The following is a 27676-nucleotide window of genomic DNA, read 5'->3' as shown; positions in this document are numbered from 1 at the left end:
AAAAAAAATTAAAGCATGACCTATATCTCTGTCATTTGTTATGTTTTCCTACATGAAAACATATACTAGTGTAAAAGTAGCAAATTCCTACATATAATCAACTTTTTAAAAAAACCTCATGATTTTGAAAGTAACTCATGTCATTGTAGGGAAATTGGAAAATACAAAAAGGAAGAAAGGAGAGGGGTATATATGTGTGTATGTGTGTATATATATGTATATATACACACATATATATACATACAGTGGAATATTATTCAGATATACACACACAACCACCACTTCTTCATCCACTCATCAGCTGATGGACATTTGGACTCTTTCCATAGTTTGGCATGAGAATTTTTGACTAATCAGAATACTCTCTTCAGTAACTAGACTAGTTAATTATGTTCACTGTAGAAGCAATTTTTAGGTTATGCATCTATCACCGCTCTTTTACAAATGTGAAGATAGAGTTAATGGTGCTATTTGTATTTTAAAGAAACACGGGAAGCAAAAACACAATGTTAACAGTGATTGTTTGTGGATGGTGGGGATTATGCATGATTTGTTTCTTCTTTCTAACTTTTTGCATCACCTTGGGCTCTGGGGCCCACAGAATCTGGCTGTCACCTGTCTGTCCTCTCACTCAGCCCACTCCTATCCACCCTGGGGCCATGCTGCCTTCTCCTGGAACACATCTGGAATCTACCACACAGGCTGGAATCTACCTCAGGGCCCATGTCTCTCCTTTCCCTCAGCTCAAGACCCAGATTTTCCCATGACAGCCTCTTGTCAGGCAAGGCTCAGCTCAGACGATAGTTTCTTCAGAGAAACTTTCCCTACCAACCCCCCATCCACCCACCAGTCACCCCCTGTCACAGCACTTCTCGTCCTGAAAATCAGCTTGTTGTGTATTTGTCTCCTACCTGACTTCCCTACAGTAAGTACATACACTTCACAGGAAGTCAGGCCACAACTTTTTTTATTCCCTGTGGTATTCCTAGAACCTGGGAAATTTCTGGAACCTAACGGACACTTGAATAAAGACTTGTTGCAGATGGACTGAATCTACTGGGCCCATATCCCTGGCATACACAGTAAGCTATTCTCTGTCATGTTCACCGTAGTGTGACTTGAATTTCATTCAGATTTTATTCCTTGGAATAGATGGGCCAAGAGAAAAGACCAGAAAAGTATTACATGTCTTCCTCCATTGTGCCTGAAGGGGGCGTGGGGAGGAAGGTGCTATGTCTATGATGGGACATTGCTGAAGGAAGGAACTGAGTACAGCACAGGTAGGCTGGGGCCAGTTTAAAAAGAAAAGAATTCTGCTCATTGTGGAAGGAATTTTTAGATTTTGCGAATCATTGCCCTTTATCATAGGGAGAAAGAGAGTCAGCTGCTCTAATACATCATCTGTTGTAGCCTTCTACTGTGAACTGTAGTAATACAGAGAATAGCATCTTTCTAAATATAAAGAGCTTTAAACATTTGTTTTCCTGCTTTTAAAAAGTAGTTGGTGTCCTTGTAAGGAAATTAGCACAGAACAGGGAAGCTGGGTCCAGTAAAGATGAATATCCGTTTCACAGTTTTGGCCTAGGCCTGCTATTTCCAGGAGCTTCCACATTTTCATGGGAATGTGTCTGGCTTGCATTTTTTGCATGGTCTCATGGCAAATGATTTGCATTCAGGTGCCGTCTGGAGATCCTAACACTGCCTGTCCTGCCCCTTTTCCTTTCTCCTTCTCTTATCCATAACTAAGGGCAAGATTTCTTGTTTTGTTTCTTTTGTCTTTGTTTCCTGATTCTAACACTCCTGGAATTAGGACTTCTCTGAGGAAAATTCAATAAGAGAAGCCCTTCAGCAGTTCATCTCAAATTCCAAAGGAATAAGAAGAAAGCAAGCCCAAGTCAATCTACCCCCCCACCCCATTCCTCATCAGCCAGCGGTGCTCCTTGAGACTCAGAGGTCATACCATCCCCTCTAGCCCAGACCACATCGATGGGCTCCTCATTGGTCTTCCTGCCTCCTCTCTCTTCTGGAATGCTGCTAAGTAAATATTCTTAAAAGACTAGTATGGGAAATGTATTGTCACAAAGCTTTGGTAGTATCACATAAGCTTCTTAAAAACAAAGTAAGAAACTCCCATCCTGGCAGCAAGCCCATCCACATCTGGCCACAGTCTTTCATTCCAAAGGCTGCACACCTCCAATCCATCTGCCTCGAGTTAGAAGATGTAGGATTGAGTCCTGTTTCCTCCTCTTATGGGACATATAACAGTTGGGCAAGCCTCGGAGCCGCATTTCCCTCCGCTCTAAGTGGAGGCAATGATGCCAAACTCAGACTTGTTATGAGGATTGAAAAGGATGACAAGTGTTCAAGATCTTTCATGGAAGCCTTATAGGACTCAGGTATTTTATAGCACATAGCTTCCCCACTCCAGCCATGTGCCTTGGGTCACACTCTGCCCTCCTCTCTGTGTTTCCTAACTGCTCTCCCTTACTTTCAAGAAAAGAGCTTAGGGGCGCCGCCTGGGTGGCTCAGTGGGTAAAGCCTCTGCCTTCAGCTCAGGTCATGATCCCGGGGTCCTGGGATCCAGCCCCGCATCAGGCTCTCTGCTCTGCAGGGAGCCCGCTTCCTCCCCCCTCTCTCTCTCTGCCTGCCTCTCTGCCTACTTGTGATTTCTCTCTCTCTGTCAAATAAATAAAATCTTTTAAAAAAAAAAAAAAAAGAAAAGAGCTTAGATCCTATCTCTCTGTAAGTCTTCACTGACCGTACCTGCACACAAAGCCCTTCTCTTCCCTGAACTCTTCCTACCCTGAAATGACTGTTCTGCATCCTACCCTAGCACCTACCTTAGTCTACTTAGCAATGGAAAAAGTGGGAAAAGGGAACACATTTGTTGAGTCCCCGCTAGGAGCTGGGTACTTTGCAATGATTATCTCACTTAATTTAAACTTCTGAACAACCTTGGGCAGTAGGCAGTATCATCCCCATTATTTGAAGATGGGAAAACTCAGAGAAGGAAAATAACTTACCAAGGTCATAATTGGTTAGTGGCAAAAACCAAATTTGAACCCAAATCTATCTGGCTCCATAGCTCATGCTTTTTTTTCCCACTGTGTCATGCTGCCTTCCTACTTTGAGTAATGAATTGATTCCAAAGTGACTTATGGAAACCTCTGCCATTACTTTACATCCACCATTAATTTCCTACTTCCTCAACTAGACAGGAAGCTTCTTAAGAGTAAGGACCTATGCCTTTTACTGTATTTGTATGTCTCACACCACCTACACTTTCTTATTTAACAGGAATATTCAGAGTTATGGCATTCCACTGATCATAAAAAGAGTTAATGGCTATTCAGTGCTTACTCTGTCCCAGGCATTATTATAGATGCTTTTCATATACAAATTTATTTTCACAGTCATTTGGAATAGATTATTATTACCCCCATTTTATAGATGAGGAGATTAGAACATTAAAAGCAATTAATCCAAGGCTATACAGCTGTTAAGTGGCAGCCCTGGAAACCAACCCAGGGAGTCAGACGCCAGAGCTATGGTTCTTTAAGACAACATGATACTATAGAACTCCTCTACCTCTAAACCATAAGGGTATTAAACTGAAATATCATGACATTTTATTTATTTATTTTTTAAAAGATTTTATTCATCCATTTGACAGATCACAAGTAGGCAGAGAGAGGAGGAAGCAAGCTCCCTGCTGAGCAGAGAGCCCGATGTGGGGCTCGATCCCAGGACCCTGGGATCATGACCTGAGCCGAAGGCAGAGGCTTCAACCCACTGAGCCACCCAGGCACCCCTATCATGACATTTTAAAGTAAATTTCAAACTTAAAAATATTGGAAGATTCCCCATTTCTAATAATAGAAGAACCATTACAAACCAAACCTTTTGCCGAAGACACTAGAAAAGCTAAAAAATATTTTAAAAACCTTTCTGTGAAGGTGTCAGAGAACTGCCAAGGCATCTTGAGTGGTCTGGTCATCCCAGAGAGGAGGGAATCTCAGAGAGGTAAAATGGACAGTCAACACCACTCTTCTCCTTAAGACACAGCTGGCAAGTCAGGAGAAAGCAAAAAGTAGAGACCGAAAAACACAAATAGAAAAAAGATGGCACAAATAGAAAAGAACATAGTAAGAAAGTAGATTTAAACCTAAATATATCCTAATTTCACTAAGTTAAATAGACTACTACAATTAACAAACAAAGCTTGTTTGAAAAGGAAACAAAACCCTACTACATACTGCTGACAAGAGATATGCATTAAATACAAGAATTCAGAAAAATTTAAAGTCAAAGCATAGAAATTATATATTATGCAAACACTATTCAAAACAAAGATATATTAGACACAATGCTGACTTTAAATCAAGAAGCATTACTAATCAAAAAGGATATTTCATAATAAAAAAGGATCAATTCATGTGGAAGATATAAAATTACATTCTTACTCAATGTATGCTCTACATATGTATAACATATGCTCAAAAAAGCTAAAGCAAAAATTGACAGAACTGGAGTAGAAATAAACTCAATCATGGCAAGATATTTCAATAATCTGCCCCGAGTAACCGATAAAACAACCAGTCAAAAAATCAGGGCATGGGCGCCTGGGTGGCTCAGTGGATCAAGCCTCTGCCTTCGGCTCAGGTCATGATCTCAGAGTCCTGGGTTTGAGGCCCGCATTGGGCTCTCTGCTCAGCAGGAAGCCTGCTTCCCCTTCTCTCCTTGCCTGCCTCTTTGCCTGCTTGTGATCTCTCTGTGTCAAATAAATAAATAAAATCTTTAAAAAAAAATAAAATCAGGGCAAATACAGAAAAATTGAATGGCATGGTTAGTAATCTTTACCTAACTGATACATAAAGAATACTGCACCAAAAACAGAACATATTCTTGCCAAGCATATGGAACATATGCCAAAATTGACCATATGTTGGGACATAAAGCAAGTCTGAACAAATTTCAAAAACTGAAATCATACAGAGAGAAATCTCAGATCATGGCAGAATTAATCTAGAAGTCAATAGCAAACATCAAATCCTCAAATGTATAAAAATTATAAAATACATATCTAAATAACCCATAGGTCAAAGAAGTCATAATATTATAAAATATTTTGAACTAAATGATAATTGAAATGCACTTGAAAACTTGTGGGATCCATCTCAAGAGTGGCTTCGGTAGAATATGGCTTCAAGCATAAATTAGAAAAGAGGAAATACTGAAAATAAATTACCCAAGTACCATCTCTAGAAATTTTTTAAATAATAAATTGAATCTAAGAAAATAGAAGAAAGGGAATAAAAAAAGGTAAGACCAGAAATTAATAAAACAGAAGGCATTCAATATAGATAATCAACAAAGTCTGAGTTGGTTCTTTGAAGAGAGTAATAAAACTAATTCTTGCTGTAAATGTTGGCCGTCCCCCTTCTCCTTAGCCTTGGATAACAGAAGCCATTGCCCCCAAGGTTATGTCACACACACACCCCAATTATTGTGTAACCCTGCAGACAGCAGAAACAACCAGCATCCCCCTATAGTTGACTCAAAGCTTAGAGTCCCAGGTGGATCAGGCCAAAGCTACACTTTACTTGAAGTCACATCTTGTCCAGCTCTTTCTTTTTCTTTCCCTTTCTTTTTTTTTTTTTTTCAAGATTTTATTTAATTATTTGACACAGAGAGAGAGCACAAGCAGGGGAAGCAGCAGGCAGAGAGATAGGGAGAAGCAGACCGACTCCAGGCTTAGCATTCTGAGATCGTGATCTGAGCCAAAGGCAGATGCTTAACCGACTGAGCCATCCAGGCACCTTTCTGCTCTTTCCCCATCCCTTATCCTATAACCGTCATTCAAATGATCTTGCAGGTTTTGCCTTTAGACCACTCTCTCAATAAATCATGAACATCAAGTCCCTGTCATGGGCTCTGTTTATAGGAGAACCTGACCTAAACTAAAATTAAGAAAACCTCAATCAACCAATCAAAATAAACTTATAAATATGATGTTCCTAAATTAGAAGATTCAATATTAAAAAGGCATCATTTTCCCCCAAATTATATATAGACCTAATGCAATTCTAATCAAAATCCTGGGAAGCTTTTTATAGAAATTGGTGAGTATATACCAAAATATACATCAAAATGCAAAGGACAAAGAATAGTCAAGACAAATCTTGAATAAGAAGAACAAAGCTGAAAAACTTACATAGACAGATAATAAAAACATATTATAAAGCCACAGTAATCAGGGACTCCTGGGTGGCTCAGTTGGTTGAGCGTCCAACTCTTGATTTCAGCTCAGGTCTTGATCTCTGGGTCCTGAGATCAAACCATGCTTTGGGCTCCACACTGGGTATGGAAACTGCTTGGGATTCTTTCTCTCCCTCCCGCTCTCTCTGTCCCTCCCTCCATTCACTCTCTCTCTTTAAAAAAAAAAAAAAAAAAAAAAAAAAAAAACTATGCTAATTAGGAGATGCAGCATTCATATGAGAATAGACAGATAGATAAGGGGAAGAAATAGGAATCTACTAACAAACCCATATATATTAAGCCCTGATATATTCAAACATTGGCACTGCAGAATTGGTAGAGAAGGTTTGTTTAGTAAATGTTACTAAACTGGATATCCATATGGACTTCTACCCCCTACATACAAAAACCCATACTTGTAGATTATAGTTCTAAATATAAAAAGTAAAACGGACTTTCTACAAGAGAGCATAGAAGGGTATCTCCATAATCTTTGGTATCCACAGTTTTATTGAACAGGACACTTTTCTTAAAAATATTAACTGCATTTTGATAGTTGATAAACTGGTCCACATTAAATTTAGGAATATCTCTTCATCATAAGATAACATTAAGGGAGTGAAAAGGCAAAGTAAGAGAATATACTGGCAATACAAATAGTTTTCTAATGACTTATCCTATGAAAAACTACAACAAAAAAGACAATTTAAAAATGAGCATGAACAAATATCTCACAAGAGATACCTAAAAGACTAATAAACATGAAAAAAAATCCCAGCTTCATTAATCAATGAGATATCCATACTAGGACAAGGATGTGAAGCAATTGGAACTCTCATATACAACAGGAGGGAGAATAAAGTGGCTGAGTCACTTTGGAAAACTGGTTGGCACTCTAATTACTAAAGCTAAACATATGCATATCTTACTGTCCAGCAATTCCACTCCTAGGGTATACTCCAGTGAAATATGTACCATGTTTGCAGGATACATGTTCAAGAACATTCATAACAGCAGTGTTGTTAATTACCTCAAGTAGAAAGCAACTCAAATGTCCATAAACAATAAGTCAATAAATTGTATATTTATATAATAAAATATTATATAGCAATGAAAGCAATCAAACTACAACTATACCTCTAGGGTAAAATCCCACAAATATATGTTGACTGAAAAACATAGAATACATCCTCTATAATTCTACTAATTATATAAAGTTCAAAAACAAAATTATATTGCTTAGAGATGTACATGCAGATGGTAACACTATAAAGGAAAGCATGGATATGTTTACCATTGAACTCAGTCTAAGGATTACATCTAAGGGGAGGCTAATTGGATTAGGAAGTGACTTACAGGAGACTTCTGGAGGGGCTAGTGTTGCTAACTTCTGGACTTAAAATGTTAGTTACATGGATGTGCAGTTCATAATTATTGGTTAAATCATGTATTTTCCTATCATGTTTCATTTCAAAATTAGAATTTCAAAAAAGAAGCAAAATACATGGATTGTATCTGATTTATCCGTACAAATTAATGAATTTATAAGTAATTACTTAGAATATAATAATAGGTGCTCAATTAGTGGTTACCTTAAAATGTATACTTAATTGCCTAAAACCAATTGAAAGTGTTTCATTATCTCAAATTACTCTGCATTCAGTATTTTTTATTATAGAGGGGATTTCTGTATCGAGATGGAGCTTTTAATACAGGCATTTTTCAAGAAGATGTGGTCTGTGAATTAGCTGTCCCAGGAAGTAATGAGCTACCTTCTCCTGAAATAGTTAAGCAAATTCAGAAAGTTCTATGCTGATTTATTACAAAAAAGTTTCCAAAAGTAGGCACCTGTATTAAAGTACCATTAAAATGCCTCCTAACATTATCAAAGTTCAAAAATTTGGGGTCATGTATTCCCTCTGAGAATCCTCTCTCTCTCTCTCTTTCTCTGGCTCATTGACTAACATTTATAAGGCGGTATGTCTATAAGCAGTTGAGCGTCAGGCATGGGATGAAATTAGGATAATCTGCACAACAGATTTTAAAAAAACTAGATCTTGTTGCCTAGTTCTTTAAACTTTATCTTCTTGGAAAGATTGTCTTCTCTACCTGGGCTACTGTGTAAAACCACTTGGCAGCTTCCTTGAATTCTCTAAAGACTTTTTTAAAATCATAAAATAATGATAAATATATGGCTGACAATCATAGAGCTAAAAATTATATAGGAGAGGCATATTTTCACTTTAAAAGGGAAAAATAATGAACTAACCTAAGTCAAGTCTATTTAAAAACTACATGATAAAAGGTAGAGTTAAATGAAGAGGAGGGGAAAAAAGCTTTGGCTCTTAATAAGCCATTATCTCAACCTATTAGAAGAAATAGAAGAACTACAAAATCCAAAAGCCATTGTGCCCTCCTTCAATAGCAGCTGGCTAAAAACCTGTCTCAGGTAAAAAATAACTTAGAAATATATAATACTAGTTAAGAAAAGAAAATGGTTAATAAACGTAAGTGTGCAGAAATCGCCTACATGTTCACGTCTTGTGAAGACGGTTCAGAGACTCACCTTTAACAAGGGATAATTAATACTTGCAACCCATATGTTGGTAAATGGAGCCTCCAGTATAAGAGCATCAACTGGGAATCCTTGAAAATAATAAAAAAGAAATAACTATCCGATCATATTTAAATACTACCTTTTCTAAACAAGGAGTCCTCAAGGTCCTATACATGAACTACCTGAACCAAAGTTATTTGTGAAGCTTGTTAATAATGCAAATTCCTGGGGCACCTGGGTGGCTCAGTGGGTTAAGCCGCTGCCTTCAGCTCAGGTCATGATCTCAGGGTCTTGGGATCGAGTCCCGCATCGGGCTCTCTGCTCAGCGGGGAGCCCGCTTCCCTCTCTCTCTCTCTGCCTGCCTCTCCATCTACTTGTGATTTCTCTCTGTCAAATAAATAAATAAAATCTTTAAAAAAAAATGCAAATTCCTGGACTCCACACTAGACTTGAATCAGTCAGAATCTCAGGAAGGGGAGTGAGAATGTGTGTTTTCAAGTGGGCACCCCCACCCCAAGAGATTTCTATGTACATGATAGTTGAAAATCACTACCTTCTAGGACACAGCCAGGTTTTCATGACTTGGATAATTTAAGAAAGCAAAGTACTATAGGAAGGAAGAGCATTCTGCAGCCCATGGTTAGGAATGTACCAGAGGCTGACTAGGTTGTTTTGCTCAACACTCCTCTAAGAACAATTAGAAAAGGTGTGTCAGATGGGGATATGTATCCGTATATGTACACAGGTGTCCCCCTTTATCCACAGTTTCAGTTATCTGCAATCAAGAGAAGTCCAGAAGCAGATAATCCTGTTTCTGTCATACTGTCAGAAGATCAGTAGTAACCTAACACTACATCTCAATGCCTACATCATTCACCTCACTTCATCTCATCATGGAGGCATTTTATCATGACACGTCATCACAAGAACAATGAGTACAGTACAATAAGTTATATTAGGAGAGACCCCAGTCACATAACTTCTTTTGTAGTATATTTTTATAATCGTTATATTTTAGTATGTTGTTATTAATCTCTTACTGTGCCTACTTGATAAATTAAACTTTATCATAGGTATACACATATAGGAAAAACACTGTACATATAGGGCTTGGTATTATCTGTGGTTTCAGGCATCCACTGTAGGTCTTGGAACATATCCCCCAGGACTAAGAGAAGATTACTGTATGTATATGTATATGTTTGAAGGCATCTGAAGGCTATTAAATCAATGAGATTTTGAGAGCCAACACCAAAAGAAAAAAAAAATCCGTGAGAGTTTGAGAAGTTTTTCCCCCTCAAAGCAGTTGAAACTTTGAAAGCAACAGTAGTGGTTGCTCTTAGAGGCTTAGAACTAGACAGAATTTCAGCAGTCCCACAGGACCAAAAGACAAAAATTAGAGTTTGGAAGCTGACAAGAAGGAGGACTCTAATAAATTTCTCAAGCTTTTGGTGACTTCAAAGGACTACACCCTGAGAGTAATGATGAACTAAAACTGGACCAGACCTCTTAGAGACTAAAGCCCAGCTTCAAATCAGCTTAATTTCTGATAGGATTAAGATGATCTTCCCCCTATTTTAACTGCTTTTCAGGAAAAAAGTAAATTTTGTCTGGAAAAAGATAATATTATCCCTAGGCCCTCAAATTATCTCTATAATTTCCATAAACAATATCTAGCATTTAATAAAAATAACTAGAGAGGGGCACCTGGGTGGCTCAGTCAGTTAATTGTCTGCCTTCCACTCAGGTCATGATCCCAGGGTCCTGGGATGGAGCCCCATGTTAGGCCCCTTCCTCCATGGGGAGCTTGCTTCCCCCTCAGCCTGTCACTCCCCTTATTTGTGTGCTTTCTCTCTCTCTTTCTCTCTCTCTGTCAAATAGATAAATAAATAAAATCTTTTAAAAAAAAACCTAGACATACAAAAATAAAATAAAGAGGCCAAAATTACAAAAACAAAACAAAAAACAAATAATGGAAATAGATCAAAGGATCTAGATATTGCTATTATCCTATACGGACTTTAACTTGTAAATAAGCAAGTGTAAAATCATAAAGTATTTTTTTTTAATTTGATATTACATAGTGAACGATATAATATGTCAAAAGAAAAATTTTAAACTAAAGCACAAGGAGAAAAATGTCTGGAAAACCCAAAAAAGAATATTGGAAACATACAGGACATGGGAACAGATCTAAAAAGATACATATAATTATAGTCCTGGGGGAGAGAAGATGAAGAATGGGGTAGGCACAATATTTGAAGATAAATGACCAATTTTCCAAGATGGGTGAATATCAAGCCAGAGTTATTACAGTGCTATGAACCCCAAGCGGGATAACTGCTAACAAACCCACATGTAGGAAAATCAAAGTAAAAATGCTGAAAAACAAAGCAAAAAGAAAACCTCAAAAATAGCCTGAAGAAAAAGTAATTATCTTCAAAGGAGCAGCAGCACGACTGGAAGCGGACTTCCCAACGGAACACTGAAAGCCAGAACCAAACGGACAACATCTTCAAAGTGTTGAAATAAAGTAACTTGCCAACGAAGAATTCTATGCCCGATGAAAATATCTTTCAAAAATGAAGACAAAACAAAAGATATTTTCAGACCAAAGCTGAGGGAATTCTTCACCACAGATAGATAGGCAGAACAAAAATCCCCAGTGGAAGCCCAGAAATGCGAGAAGTAATAAAAAGCAAAGAAAAGGGTAAATCTAGATATTGACTTTATAAGCCAGAGCAATAACATTTTATGGAGTGCGTATTATAGAGAAAAGTAAAATACAGGATAGCAAGAGTTCAAAGTCAGGGATGTAAATGGAATTGCATTATCCTCCAAGAAGTGAAGTATTCATTTATATGGGAATTTAGGTCAGATAATACAACATTGTCAACACTGTGCAGGAAGTGTCCACAGAGAGCTATGAGTGCTTAAAGGAGCAGGAAATAATGTCTGCTTTATTTCCATAATTAATTAAGACTGTGGATAGCAGGTGACTTGCTTTAAATGTTCACATAACTCAGCCTGACCAGTATTGACAAGCCTAAGAAACAAAGCAAGAGATGACAAGCTTTTGATTTTAATGAAATCACCTTGTCCTGTTCACAGAGATTCTAACTCATGGAAACAGCTAGGGTCCAGGAAACCAGCATTTAGAACAAGCACCTCTAGGGAATCTGAGACAGGCCGAGCTCAGAACACTGGTAAAGGCTGACATACATGTCACGAAAGACAAGCTGCAGAAAGCAAGTCCTGCTTGTGACTTCATAAAGGGCGTTTTCCTCTCCCATGATCCAAGTCACTCCACAGGAACATTTACTTCACAAGAAGGGTTTTTCAAGGGAGATTTTAACTCTTCCTGAGTGTTTCATGACCTTGAAAGGCAACTATTGTTTTATATTAAATAGAAAAAAGAAGGTTTATTACACAATCAGCGATTGTCTAAGGTCAGGGTGCTCTAGGTATCTCTGTGTTCCGAGTGCGCACAACAGTCCGTAGGCTACCTTTTCTTCCCCACCCCAAGCCAAGACGTGATACATGGAAGCATTGTAGAGTACCTTTCTCTTCTAGTACTTTTGCAGCATTTGTTGCAACTCTGTAAAGCAATGAAAATTAGTACAGATGTGAAGCAATGACTTAACAGTCAGGTAAACAGTACAAAATGTAACATCTGATATAAGCATCAAATGAAAGTTCTGGACCCTGTGGTAGGAACATACATACAACTTCAGGGGGTTCCACTGGCCCTAAATTAGGAATCCTTTCCTTTAATACTCTCAGAGAGAGTTCTGGAACAGGCTTCAGTGTCCTAGATAACCACAGAGCTACACCGTCCCCTGCATTACAAACAGGCACGCTGAGATGGCAATGTCTCTAGCCACATGTGGGATGTGAGAGAAACGAGAGCTCCACCTCCCAGCTCAGTGTTCCCTCCTCGGCTCATCGCTGCCTCTGATGACACCAAAGCCCCAAGGACTGCCCCCCCCCCAAAAAAGCCATCTTCAGACCCCACTTACCCTGTACCCAGAGAGTGGCCCCAGAGACACACAGGTGTGGTACCACTTCTCGCCTTGGTCCACTCGTAAACACAAACAGCATCCGTGGTCAGCCCCTCCTCTGTGGGCTCACCCGTGGAATCCCCGTACCCTGGTGGTAAGGAAAAGCGAGCACAAGTATCACTACCTCCAAAAGGAGGGCTATCAAAAGCCCCCCGGCTTATTGAAAAGTCTTTATATACTGTTCTTCACACACACCTCTGTAGTCCACAGATAGGACGTGAAAGCCACCATCGCTCAGCATCTAGATGATAAAGGAGAGGTTATCATTGTGATTAGAAGGTGTAAACTGAAAAGGGGGTATAACCTCCTCAACACTTCCATAATCCTCATTGCGCTGGTTTCCTAGGCAGGGAATAGATGAAATCTGCTGTTTGACCTCAAATGTGAGAAGGTCAGACTCAAAGGGAAAAAAGGGAGGCGGGGCGGCGGGGGTTGGGGGTGAGGTGGGGGCGGCCAGAGCAGGTCAGACAGCCTGGACACACCCTGGCTCTGCCCTGGCTCTGTGACCTTGAGCCACCTAACATCTGAAGAGGTAAACAGTATTCTGAAAAGCGAAAAAGAATAGTAGCTCCTTCAGCTCCTTCAGGACTGTTGGAAGATGACGTTAGATGAAAGTATTGAAGTTGGTACAAAGCAAATGTCCATTTTAAGAATTCACTTGAGAACAAAAGGTCTACAGAGATGTAGTAGAGGCAGTCAAATAATGGGAAGATATTTATATTAAATGTGAACAGATAAAGAGTTAATGTCAATCAAAAATAAAGAGATTGCTTGATTAGATGAAACCATGGCCATGCTCCATGTGGATGAACGAGGCAAGAATATGACGTCCTATAAGTCAAGCAGAGAGAGTCAATTATCATATGGTTTCACTTACTTGTGGTGCATAAGGAATAACACAGAGGACATTGGAAGATGGAGAGGAGAAATTTGGGGGAAATTGGAGGGGGAGACAAACCATGAAAGACTGTGGACTCTGAGAAACAAACTGAATGTTTTGGAGGGGAGAGCTGTGGGGGGTCAGGAGGACCTGGTGGTGGGTATTAAGGAGGGCACATATTGCATGGAGCACTGGGTGTGGTACATAAATAATGCATTTTGGAATACTGAAAATTAAATTAAATTAAACTAAAAAAAAAAAAGAATATGACGTCCTTTTAAATGAAGTGAATTTCAATGACAGACAAAGAAGAGGGGACAAAAATGTACAGTGAAGATACTTCTATAACTTTATTTAATCCTCACAATAATCCCTAAAGGTAGGCATTATCCCCATTTTAGCGATAAAGAAACGGAGTCCTAAGGGTTTAAGTAACTCGTTCCTGGTCACCCAGATGGCTAGAGAAAGAACCAAGACTCACACCTGGGTCTGCTTCTGTCCCAACACCGTGCTTCCCCTGCCACAGCACAGATGTGGGGAGCTGAGTTTCCCCAGGAGTCTTTCAATGCAAATTCAGCTAATACTTACGAACTAAAGGAAACTCTTTTATATCAATTTAAATGGCCTTGCCTCCAGAACAGTGATCCAGGACACAGAGCAGTTAAGCATCCCAGAAGTGGGAATATCCATGCATCATTTGTGGCATCGTTTGTAGATGGAAAGACCACTTGGTGAAACAACTTGAGAACAAATCTGACTTCTAAAAATTTATCTCTAAGAAAAAAAGTCCAAAAAAAGAAGAAACTAAATGCTTCAAGTTTTCTATAGCAACATCACTGAAATGATTTTAGGGGGGAAGATCTTGTATCTAGCAACAGTGGAATCATTAAATAAACAATTGCCTACAAATATAGTAGAGAAGGATCACCTTTTAAATTGGTAACTATGGTAACTACAGAAAACCATGGAAGAATGTTTATAACATAGTATGCACATAGTATTAAGTAAAAGAGCAACAATGTAGAATTACATATAGATATAATCATAATAACATAAAACTATATAAAGTGATAAAGACAACTAGGTTGAAAACAGCTGTACTGGGTGACTGAAGTGACAAAAGAAATGAATGAGAGAGAGGGAGTGGAGGAAGAAAGGGAGGAAGGACAACATGATAGCAAAGACTTGATTTTTAAAGGAAATCACCCCATCTAAAGAGGAGAACCAAGGGCTACGGAAGTCTGGTCAGGGTGGGAGATGATGACTAAGGCACAAGGTATCCAGAATCTTCCTGGAGGAAGAAGTCTTATCATACCTTCCCTTCCCATCCCAACTACCACAAGGATGCCCTGGCTCCTTTTCACACCTAAATCTATGATTCTTCCTTTCTGGGCATGTAGGGACCATACAATTCAGCTTTGCAAAGAGTGGGGGAGAAAAAAAAACAAACACACGTTCTCATGGACATCAGCCTCACCACCATCCCATGTAGAGAGGGCAAAGAGTGAGGTGCAGGGTGGAAAGCAAACCTAAAAATTAATACACATTATCATCCCAGGCAGAACTGCACCCAGCCCACCACCCACCAGAGTCAGCTCTGGGAAGGCCGGGAAGAAAGTGAGGAGTCCACAGGGGAGGAGCCTCCTGTCTGAGCCAGGGAGGGAGGATGAAGGAGGTGCTGGGCACACTGGGCCTGGCAGGATGCGGGGCCCCACTCGGGCTGTTATACCAGGGAAGGGCTCTGAGGTGGGAGCTGGCCTGGCGTGTGGGAGGAAATATCAGAGCACAAGCACTGATCAAAAAGTGCACCAGCAGCCTGGTCACCTGAGGGAGAGATTACCCAACTGGGGTGTGGGAGAAGATAAACAGATAGCTGCACTACCAGCTGTGAGTCAGCCATGGCTGCGTCTCCCTCACGCTCGGAAAAGCAGGGGCCGCCCCAACAAGCTGCCATCATGTAGCAGGCTAGCGAGAAGAGGAGTGTGGCCACCAACCCACATGCAAAACCTTCTATGGGGCTGAAGCCAGAGCCTGAATGACTCTAACAGCAGACATTCTGTGTATTTATCCTCTGTCCCACAAAAAAAGGCTGTTTCTCACAGGAATAACTTCCACATTTAATATACTCTCACAACCCTCCCCCAGCCCTCAGGAAAAGCCAATAACGAGAGTCTTCAACTCCATCTGGTGATGAAGGCAATGTATTTATGAAAGTGTTTGGGGAATCAAGAATGTTCACTTTTGTTCTGATGCCCTGTGGTCACGGCAGGACCTTGAGTCCCACCCTTGGGAGCTCTCGGTACATCCCCCTGCTGAGGGCTGAGGAAGATCTATGGCTGTAGCCCATAAGAGAAAAAAACAGATGTAAAGTGGGTGGGTACTCGAAGCCCCTTCAGACATACCTTTACTAGCTCAAGTCTGTGAGGAGCTGCCCTGTGGAGGAGGTTAAAACAGAGAGCAAGAATTAGGAATTACAATGACAAATTCAATAAAAGTCATTCTCCTGCTTCTGGCATCTGATCTCAAGCATTTGTTTTTGAGGTTAGAGAAATAAATAACTAGAAGAAAGGGAAATGGGTTTTGGTGTCAAAGCCCACTTGGATGTGTCAGGGGGAGTGACAGATGGCTCCCCAGGGCGGCTGCATTCCTCTGTGAGCGCTGGTCGCCCAGATGGCTAGTGCTTCTCAACAGAGGCATGTGAGGAATTACTGATAATTCACCTCCTCTCACTGCTACACAGCCAGACTAATTTCTAGGGATACTTTTAGAAGCTAAAGGAAAATCAGTTCCAGAAAGTGGCTTTTCAGAACAAAGGATGATAGAGTGATGTTCATTAAGCCAAGACCTGTCCGTAGTTGACTCTGCCATTAAGTTCAAGAGGAAGTGAAGGAGACTTGCAAGGCTAGAGGTACAAGAAACACTTTTTCCCAAAATAACCATATCATCTACTCTCTATTAACCATGTTAATAAAGGAGAGACAAGGATGATTGAAAAGGCAGAGGATTCTTTTAAAAAAACCTTTGAATTTTTGTCTTAGAGCCAAAAACTTTAAGACTGAAGTCTTAAGGGGCGCCTGGGTGGCTCAGTGGGTTAAGCTGCTGCCTCCAGCTCAGGTCATGATCTCAGGGTCCTGGGATCAAGTCCCGCATCAGGCTCTCTGCTCAGCGGGGGGCCTGCTTCCCTTCCTCTCTCTCTGCCTGCCTCTGCCTACTGGTGGTCTCTCTCTGTCAAATAGATGGATGAGATCTTTAAAAAAAAAAAAAAAAGAAAGACTGAAGTCTTAAGCTTCAGTGCATCATGAAGTCCTTTGAACATAAGATTAAAACTATGGACCCACTGCCCAGAAAAATGTATCCACACTTGAAATTTTGAAATTTTTAGTACAATTTTGGGAGGAGGTTCGTGGACCCTGTAGGATTTCTCCCAAGTCTAGAACCACTGTTCTCAACAAGGCTCCTGTAACCTCCCATTTAGCCTCCTTTTGGTTCAGTACTGCTGATAGCCAGCTGAGACTTTTGGCAGGGGACAGGAGGAAGCTGGGGCTAACTCCAAAGCCAGTAAATTGGGGATCACAGCAGATCGACACAGAGGGACAGACATGAATGGGTGAGCCGAATGATCCTTTAAATACACACACTGTAACACCATGCCCAAGTCTGCACAATGTTCAACCGTGCTGAAAAAGGTTGAATTTCATGGGAAATCTCTGTAAATGTCATTCTAAAATGGACACCTTTGGAAAGCCCCTAGTGCAAAGACAAAGCTTGAGAAAGCCATCAAGACAGAAAAAGACAGTGAGAAAAAGGGACATAGGCAAGGGAGCCAAGGGGCAGATTCCAGAGCTCATTACTTAGTTTGCAGACAGCTCTGTCTGTGGTCTCTGAGGCACATCACCCCTCCCCCAACCTGAAGCCATGCAGTCACAGCTGATAATCATCACCCACCATAATGACAGGCCCACTGGGAGGCCTGGCAGCACATCAGAGGGGATCAAGACTCCAGGGAGGCTTTCTTCCTGACAAAGCAAGGTGGGAACAACAGAGGGTGGGCTGAGGCATCAGTCTTCTAGACTAGAACCAGTCAGATGGTTCCCAGTAGCAACGGTCAGAATTCCAGATGATCTCTCATAGGGAGTCCACACATCTGATTAACAGGACTCCTGCCAAATCAAGGAATCCCCAGGCCCTTCTGTGAGGGACCATCGATAAGGAAATTGCTCTTCCTTTTACCCCCTCTCATGCCTGTTCCCTTTCCCATCGTCCATAGGCTCAATTCATTATTTTGGGCACTCTTTGGAACTAAAGGAACCACTGGCTTCTTGGAAACCAATATCCGAATTTTGGAAGTTGGTCTACCTTTCAGTTAAATGTTGACATTAGTCTACATACAGAATATATAGATTTTTTTTTAAGAGAAGCCTATTGCCAGAACACACTCAAATTTCAACAAAGGGGAAAAAAATATATGTGGAGGCATATTTACAGGGTCAAAAAGGGAGTTCTGCCTCCTTTCCTTCCCCCACAGGACTGAAATGCTCCCTCTGTCTTAAAAGAAAAGAAAAAAAAAACAAAAAACAAAAAACAAGCAAAGACACGGACCTGTGTTCTGCGCTGCCATGAAGATAAACAATAATTGGATTGCCATCCTGAAGGGCTGCTTCATACCAGCCGCGGTCCTTCCCCTTAGCATCTTCCCCCCGGCAGCTGGGAACTGTGTGCCTAAAGAACAAAGAAACGTTTTAACAAATGTACAGATAGAATTTGCTCTCCTTGCCAAAGTCTGAAACCCTCCTCATGTCAATCAAATACATTTATATACATTTGTAGGTATACATTTATACATTACGTTATGCATACATTATATATACATATATGTACAATATATGTACATTATATATACATGTATGTGTGTATGGGTATATGTATGTATACATACTTATATATTATATATAATACATACATATAATATGTGTATGCATACATACATATACATATATGTATACTTATACATATATATACCTATCAATGTATACATTACATACATTGATGTATATATGTATATATATAGATGTATAAATATACATATATACATAGTGGAAGTTTCTGAGTAACGCATGCACATGATAAAAATTAAAATATAATACTACAAACATCTTACAGTGACAATCACTACTTTTCTACCCCCCCTCCCCCATGCACAGAAACAACCCCTTTTAACCATTTACTGTTTAAGTCCTCCTGACTCCTACATCCACTAATCTTCTAAGACTACAATTCTTAGGTGTAGTCCATGGAAATCCAGTCCGTTGAGTGGAAACAAGTAAAAGACAAGAGGTATTTGCCACCTGCTATTGGTTTGGCTAAAGAAACAAGCTGAAAGAATTTAAAGGGAGACCAGTTCAGGTGGGGGAAAACAAATATGAAACTAAGCTCTCCTATTCAAGAAACAGTGACCTTGTGGGGTTAAACACTTGCCTGAGCTCCAGTCCCTCCACCTGTTAAACCAGTGAACGACTCCTGAAGATAAAACAATGCCATATGACATGTCACAGGGGGACCTGGAAAATTGACCATGTAATAATAAATCTTCAGGCTTCTCAACCCTTTAGGGGCAAAAAGGCTGACATCGAACCCCAGGGCCTCTGGACTAAGAGGACTGGCATCCCAGCCAGCTTGGTAAGCCAGGGCAAGAACAGCAAATAAAAAGATTTTCAAATTCCAACACTGTTCGCTGCATTGGACTGTGCAGATTAGGAGGAAGTTATGTGAACCCATATTGGTTCCTAAACATTCTATGATGACATATTTAAAGTCAGGGAAAGGAAATATAAAACAGGACACTAAGAAACTGGCAGCCAAGAACAAGAAGTAGAACCAAACAAAAAATGTCGACAATAGAATAGCAAAAAAAAGATAATAGAATGCTCATGATTTTGACAACTGAGTGGTTTTTTTTTTTTTTTGTATGCTGTCCCAAGCAATGAAAACCGACCAGTGAGAGAAAGAAAGAAAGAAAAAGAGAAGAAAAGAAAAGAAAAAAGAGGGGGCCTCTGGGTGGCTCAGTTGGTTAAGCAGCTACTTTTGGTTCAGGTCATGATCTCGAGGTCCTGGGATTGAGTCCTACATCGGGCTTCCTGCTGAGTGGGGAGCCTGCTTCTCCCTCTGTCCCTTCCCCTTCTCGGTTCTCTCTCTCTCACTCTCTCTCTCAAATAAATGAATAAAATATTTCTTAAACATTTAAAAAAGAAAATGCACCAACAAAGTCACCTACAAGAGCTATAGTCTTGTAAAGAAGACAAATATTAACCGAATAATCGCACAAACATTTATTTAACTACAGTGGGGAAAAATGCCGTAAGGGACAAGCACAGGTTGCCACCTGTGCCTGAAATGGGAGACGAGGAAGGGCTTCTCTGAAAATTATCACATTACCATTTAAACTGAGACCCTGAAGATAAGGTAGGCAAACAGAGGGAGCAGAGACCTAGAAATGTGGCACACAGAGCATATTCTGCAAGAGCGTGGCTTGGGGAGCCAGGAGGCTAGCTGTTCTGGAACAGTGTGGGAAGGCCAGCATGGAACACAGCAGAAGAGTGGGACAGTGCCAGGCCCTTGAGGCCTGATGAAAAACCCAAAGCACAGGGCCCAAAAGACTTCTCAGTCCAAGCTAACACTACTGAAAAGCAAATTCAAGCAGGTCAAATATCAATACAAAGGGAAGGTATATGGAACAGCTTCCTGGTTACTCCAAGAAACACCAACCTCTCCCCAGGCAGCTAGCCCAGCACTGCTCACCCTTGCCCTTGTAACATGAAGACCATGCCCATCAAGCAACCCAGTGTCCATTAACGCACTCACCAGATTCCCAGAATCACCCCAGGTTCAACTCTGATATACAAGTTCACCGTGTGAGGAATCTTTAACTCCGGTTTCTTTAAATCCACAAGAAATGGTGCTTTGACTGGAAAGTAGAATTCATTATCAAAACCCAGAGCCAAATTCCATGTCTTTTAATCACACACACACACAAAATTAGTCTTATGGTTAACACTGTTTCTACATTGTAAGCTACCATGTTAAATTCCTAGCAAAGTGTTCTATTTTATAAACGAGGAACAGCCCACAGGAAAGTTGCCAAAACAAAACAAAACAACAAAACCTCTAAAGCCAGATTTTATTTTTTTTTATTTAAATTCAATTAGCCAACATACATCATTAGTTCTCGATGTAGTGTTCAATGATTCATTAGTTATGTATAACATCCAGCTAAAGCTAGATATTAAAAGAGCACCAGTGTGACAGGCCATGCTTATCCTCATCTCCAGCTAAAAACAAAGGAGACCATTCCCCTAAAAAGATAAGGGGGTCTAGGAGAAAGTAATGAGTATTCTGCTACCTATGTTAAACATTACGTTTTCCACTAAATTAAACCTAGTCATTAGCCACAAACCATGAAATGGCCTGACGCAACAAACCCCTAGGGACCACCCGCTGAGAGCATTACCCGTGGGCTAGGACTGTGTTACACTAACCACACTCAGAAAAAACGTGGGAGAAGAGAGTCCTCTCAACAACCAATCCCCAGCCCCAGATCCCCATTTTCTCTTTCAAGGGATATAGGTAAAAAGAAAACATAAAAAAATAGAGAATATACCAAGCAGTAAGGCATCCCTGTTAACAGCTAATTCAAACTGAGCTTCTGAACTGAAACCAACCACAAGACCGTGTTTTTCTATCCATAAGATTCGCGCTAGACCCCAAAACCTCTGTGAAATAGGTTTCAGACTATTGGAGTCTAACCACAATTTTATAGCCAATGTGCCTTTTTCATTGTCATACGGGTAACTTTAAGTGCAGCAAGTCCTTTCTTTGGGAAAATATATATATAGGCAAACTCATGACAGATATATACTTACAAAAATTAAAAAATATTAGCATGTTCATCAGAGGAGGAAAAATGTGTTCTTTTAATGGTTTACTAGTAAAGCTGTTGTACAGAGAGGCAATTTTTCTTCCGAGTGTTGAACAGGAATGTGGAAAAGATCTGCAAGATGTAACAAAAGCAAGGCATTCAAAATCAGTCCAAGTTTTGTTGTGTTTTTTTTTTTTTTTCTCTTAGCATCCAAATAAAATTTCAGAAACTCACACTGGAATTACAAGTAATTTGGCATTTAAGCAAAATGTTTTACAGAATTGCATGCCATTAGTACAGATCAGGACTGGACCCTAAGGGAGAACAGGAGAGGAAAGCAGTAAATCCAGCGCCCAGCCAGCGGCTGAGACTAGCTTGGTAGGACAGAAGAGGAGTGGGGGAACATGAGTGCACTGGAGTCAAGCCTGTTCCTCAAATGGATCCCAACGCAAGACCAAAGCTGGATCCCCAAGGTCATCAGGAAACTGGATTCAGACTATTTAACAGTTGTCACAGTTTTTAATCACATCACAGTTTAGCTGTATGTATTAACTATTATTAGTCTAAAGCAGTGAATGAAAAACCATCAGATCCCTACTCTTGCAGCTGGGTCTTAGGAAAAAATGAGCCGATGAAAAAAAATCCCCACTTGTGATGTGACGTCTCTGGTAAGAGGGACTGTGAGGAGCAAGATGGGGAGCGAGGGGAGTGCCTGGAGGGTGCTGCGACATCAGGGCTGGGGCCTGGTCAGGGAACAGGACACGCCAGGCCAGGCACGCCAACCACCCAAACCAGGAGCCATCAGCAGACAAGTTACACTTGTCTATGAGGGGTCACTAATGCCATGTCTGTCCCTAGGCACATCTCTTATCAGAGCTGAAGGTCTCCTACCTTGAAGAAAGGACAGACACGGGAAGTCAGGGTCACCACTTCCTGCTTCCGGTTTTTGTCCACCTCATCCACTGAATAAATCCCTCCCTCTGATTTGAGCTGTCAATGTAAAGACTGCTCAGTAAATCAGATGAGTCTGTGGGACTGGAAAGCATGCTGGACGAATGGTTTCCTTGTCCTGGTTTCTCTGCTAGACCAGAGCATTTTTTTTTTTAATTTTTTTTTTTTAAGATTTTATTTATTTATTTGACAGACAGAGATCACAAGTAGGCAGAGAGGCAGGCAGAGAGAGAGGAGGAAGCAGGCTCCCCGCCGAGCAGAGAGCCCGATGTGGGACTCGGTCCCAGGACCCCGAGATCATGACCTGAGCCGAAGGCAGCGGCCCAACCCACTGAGCCACCCAGGCGCCCTAGACCAGAGCATTTTGAAGAAGATAGCTGTTATCACCTGTACTTTGCAAATGAGGAGACTGAAAAGTTAAGGTAACCTTCCCCATGCCACAGAGCCAATGAGTGGCTGAGTCATGCGTGCCCAGGTCTGTCCAACCCCAGTGACCCCAATGAGCTGTCACCACCCTGGTGAGGGCAACTTGCCATTCATGCAGGCAAAAGGGAACCCCAGGAACTGGCTTCTGGCAAGATTCAGCTCTTCAAGAAAGTTGTTTCAGGATTCCGCTTCTCCCCTTCTGCAACCTTGGCCCTTAGGGTCCCTCCTCTTCTTCCTTCCTGTTCCTGTATTCTCGGGAACCTTCTGACTCTAAAGTCATCAAAGAGAGACCTCTAAGAAAAATTCTCCCTCAAGTGTTAATAACTAAAAAATCAGAGTGCTTATATGTTTGGAAGAGGCATGAAGGGAGAAGATAATGAATCTCTGATGAATTTCCAGCAATTCTGCAGGGAACAGAAAAGAGACGTGGGCTAAGGGTAGTGGGTAGCTCTCCAAGTACATCAGACATAGGCAACTGCCTACACACAAAATTAGCAAGGAAAAAATGAAAATTATCTTCTCATAATAGTTTAAAATAGCCTCCATGAAGGCGGGAGGAAGGAGAGGACATCGTTGCTCTGATTTTAGAGAGAAGAAATAAAAACCCAGAGAAGCCACTTTGAGTCCCAGATCAAGCCCAAATGGGCAAAACTGAACACAATCTGAGTTCTTCCTTCCCATTGGCTGGCTCAGGCTTTCTTTCTCCTGACTTGAACTCATGCTACCCCTCCTGATAGTCTCCTACTAAGTCATCTTTTGAAGGCAGCAGGGTGCTTGGGAAGCAGAGACGGTGGAGGGAAATATGTTTCTGTTTTTAAAGAATAATTCATGTAGGACCCTTCTCTCAAATAGCTCCAGGCACTTCTGTGAGAAGCACTGCAGGAAGAGAACAGAGTGACCAGATTCCTGGGAGCATCAATAATGCACAACAGCTTCTTTTAACTAGGGGTTGTCAATTTGACTTCCCCTAGATCAGTAGGGGATCAAAAGTCACCAGTGGCTAATAGACCTTATTTGAGTAGAGGATGCAATTTCAGCCCAATCCCTGCCAATGGCCAGGCACATCAAACAGCCACCTTGATGCCTTGGTGTTCTTTCCCCTGCCCTTTGATCCGCTGTGGCTCCAACAGCACAGCACCCCACAGGGGCCACAGAACTAACTGGATCATTCCTACCTTGGAAGCCGAGTGGCTATGGGGCAAATCATTCAAGATCATGCTCAGAGGCACCAGATTTCGGAAGCCCAACTCTAACCCCATTTGGCAAGACAGCTATCCCAAACAGTAAGACTCACCACACATCCATCCCAGGTGCCCATTCATTTGGCCAACATGTACTGACCCCCGAGCACTTAGGTTACATCTATGGTCTCCTCCCTTCTTTCCATCCCACCAAATCCTCCCCCTTCCTTCCCATCCATTCAAGTGTCCCGTCTCGCATAAAGCCTCTCTGCACAGATCTTCCCGAGGTGACCTTTCCTCTCTTTTCACCCCTCCCACTCATTATAATCGGGCCTTGGTCTGACCCTTAACTCTTCTCTGGGGGCTCTCCCGCTATTAGTCGTGGCTTCCCACTGAAAAGAATCACCCGGGCTCTAGCGCACCATGTCTAGCACAGGACTGAGCCCTGAAAGAAAAGTGTATTTCTTTCATGAGGGAGAAGGAAGCGATGCTTATTGGTAGCTTTGAGAAGGGAAAGGCTTCATATTCTTTTTTGAATTATAATAGAAAATTGTGAGCTCCACAAGAGCAGGGCTTTGTGCCCTGGCCTAAACTTGTGCCCAAAAGGTAAGCGATGACCAGGACTATGGAAAGAATGAATTAGATTATCAGCCTGTGCGTGGGGGTTTCCTTAACGCTATCCAGAAATGTAAAGACTTGGGGGTGAATGGGGAGCAATGAAGAAGGAACTAGCCCACTGGCTTCCTTCCCCCAGCTTCTTTCCTGAGCACATTTTCAATGTTTCTTGTTTGAAGAAAACCAGTGGTGAATGAAGACTGACTTCCCCCGGGCCCATCTATCTTAAGGAGCAATGACAGCTGATGAAATTTTTGCAAACTAAATAAATAGATCCCCAAGGCATTAAAAAATAATCACTGAAAATATGTTTTGATGAATTCTTCTCCTGAGTCACACAATACAGCACCATAGATCCTGGGCTTCTAGCAGCCCCAGAACCGGCAGCTGTGAATGTTTGCAGATCTAAGCAAACTTGGTTCCAAGAACCAAAAGGATTCAGGATCCTGGATCTCCGTCTGTGCTTCTGCCTCAGTGTATCTTAAATTAGAGCAGTAATTCTCTGTTCAGATGAAGAAATGTGCTTGTATTTTATTCTTTTGGGAAACATCTCTTGAGACCTGTTTTTTAGTCATTTAGTATTTTTTGCCTACTTTAGTAAGGCAAGTAAGCAAGGGTCCCCAACCCCCCATGTTCCACTCCATTATCAACAAAGCAGGTTGTTCTCTAAGAGCATGAACTGCAGGTTTGATTCTCCACCAAATAAATGTTAAGTATCAGCCATCAACTCTGGAGGGAGCACAGAAGACAAAGGCAGAACATGCCAGCTTTCCCAGAACAGCCATATCAAGGAGGTAAGGCCTAAGAATGTGTCAGTCAGGATGTTCTGACGCATGTTGAGATCCAACACAGAAGAGAGGTATGGGTCTACACTGCTGGGCCAGGCGAAAGCTACTCTCTGCTCTCTGCCCCGAGCTACAGAAGGAATAGAAGAGAGAATATGAGCAAGAAACAAAACTAAGGAATATAAAGAAGAAAGGTGAACAAAAGGCCAACTCCTTCCTGCTCCAACAAAACAAGATACCTGAGTCTTCTGAGTCCAGGGTTTCTAACCAATACCAGGCTTAAACACAAATGAGACCAGCAATATATTGCGGGTCAACTCAGGTAGTTTAACATTACCCTTTAAGCCAAGGATTTAGAATGGGAGCGAGAGGGGCACCTGGGTGATTCAGTTAAGTGTCTGACTCTAGATTTTGGCTCAGGTCTTGATCTCAGGGTCATGAGTTCAAGGCCAGTGTTGGGTGTAGAGTCTAATTAAAAAAAAAAAAAGTAGGAAGAAAATTTATAGATATAGGCATTTCAGAGTTAAAGGATGTAAGAACTTGGCACAGGTATGGGTTCAATGCACCATCCACTTTTAGCATTATGGAGGGATGTTCTTTAAATACATCCAAGGGACTTTACCCTGGGGGACCTGGCCTTGGGATCCTTTTCCACCTACACAGAGACACATTTGACCTAAGAGGATGCCATCTAAGAAAGAGTACAAGATAGATTACTATTTTGGGTCTTTAAAATCCCTCCTGAATTTCAGTAAAATGGTCAAGGCAGAAAAGGTCAAGGCTTGGGGTAGGAACCTGAGCCATCTTTCTGGAAATCTCTATTTCAGAAGCCCCCAAAGGATGCCAAGCTCCTGAAAGCTCAGACTCCAGAGGCAGAGGCTTGCTAGATAAGGCAGCCCAAAGGGCTCCCAGAGCTTTGGGGGTCTTCGAAGCCCCAGCCCCTGGACCACCGCGGGGCGCCTGATGCACCCTGCCCATCCCTGCCCCGGGTTCGGGGCGCATGGATGGGGTTGGGGGACGGACCGGGCGCCAGGCGGCGGGCCAGGAGCACTCACCGCAGGTTCCGCACCACCATGTCCCACCAGGAGGCCACACAGTCCTGCCTGTCCGTCTCCATCCCGCGCCGTGTGTCGAGCCGCCGCCGGGGAGTCGCGGCCTGGACTCCGAGCCGCCCCCGCGGACGCCAGGCCCGCCCTCCTCCTCCGCGCGGGACGCTGCTGCCGGGCTGCGGGCGGGCTGCCGCCGGGGTTCGGTGGCTCGCGGCGCCCCCCACCCCCGCGCCCCCATCTGTGCCGGAGACGCCAGTGTGCCAGGCTTGTGGCTAGCTGCACACGATTTCCTTTCTACTTTATTTTATACATGTGTGTGCGTGTGCGCGCGCGCCCCGCGTGCTGAACTGAAATAGATTTCTTACTGTGCTAGTCATAGAACAGAAGCCAGCTATCACAGTCGCCTAAGATCTGCATGAGGAAAATAAGGTTTCCTCTACTTTGACCCGTCTTCTTTTTTTTTGTTTTACGTTGTCCTTTTTATTTTTCCCTTTTTCTGAAGCTTACCCATCTCCAGCACCCTCTCTCTCTCTTTCTCTCTCTCTTTGCCCCCCTCATCCCCGCCATTGAGTAATGAATGGTTTATCTGTCCACAGGGTTATGAGCTACACAATTAACACCAAAACTGACACGTTTTTGGCACTGGTTTATTTACTAACATTGAACAGGACCCCACCCTGTATCAAGGAGTTCACACCTTGAAACGTTTCGCCCGGATACATGCTTACATGTCACCCAGGGACGTCACACAGCCAAGTAGGAGAGTGAAAGAGTTTGGAAGGGAATGAGGTCTCCGTCAGCTAAAATTTGATACGAGCATCAAGACTTCATCTTGGAAGCAAGGTGCAATCTCCCTCAGAGGGAAAATGTTTTTTGTGGAGCCCATGCCATGGGGCAGTGGGCTGAGGGAGGACAGCCACGCCATGGAAAGTGCCCAGGGAGCCACCTGCTTGGGGCTGGTAGGCCAGTCTGGAGAAAAGCGCTCAGGCCTTTCAAGAAAG

The 27676-nt window shown here is 41.9% G+C and overlaps 1 protein-coding gene across 1 annotated transcript in view; it reads right to left on the bottom strand.

Annotated features, from left to right (window-relative positions):
• Window positions 1-26837, bottom strand: part of ABHD12B (abhydrolase domain containing 12B) — a 29425-nt gene extending 2588 nt beyond the window's left edge. The window contains exons 1-9 of the mRNA XM_059373176.1: window positions 26682-26837; window positions 21673-21800; window positions 20615-20717; window positions 18356-18475; window positions 16159-16189; window positions 13072-13117; window positions 12835-12964; window positions 12376-12413; window positions 8825-8904 (exon numbers count right to left, since the gene is read on the bottom strand). Of these exons, the coding sequence (XP_059229159.1) occupies window positions 8825-8904; window positions 12376-12413; window positions 12835-12964; window positions 13072-13117; window positions 16159-16189; window positions 18356-18475; window positions 20615-20717; window positions 21673-21800; window positions 26682-26743 (738 nt within the window). The 5' untranslated portion in view covers window positions 26744-26837. The remainder of the gene's footprint in view (window positions 1-8824; window positions 8905-12375; window positions 12414-12834; window positions 12965-13071; window positions 13118-16158; window positions 16190-18355; window positions 18476-20614; window positions 20718-21672; window positions 21801-26681) is intronic.
• Between the last annotated feature and the right edge of the window lie 839 nt (window positions 26838-27676).

Source organism: Mustela nigripes, chromosome 13 (genome assembly GCF_022355385.1).
Source record: "Mustela nigripes isolate SB6536 chromosome 13, MUSNIG.SB6536, whole genome shotgun sequence".
NCBI classification, from domain to species: Eukaryota; Metazoa; Chordata; class Mammalia; order Carnivora; family Mustelidae; genus Mustela; species Mustela nigripes.
The sequence above is the reverse complement of the archived record's forward strand: the minus strand, read 5'-3'. Positions and strand labels throughout refer to the sequence as shown.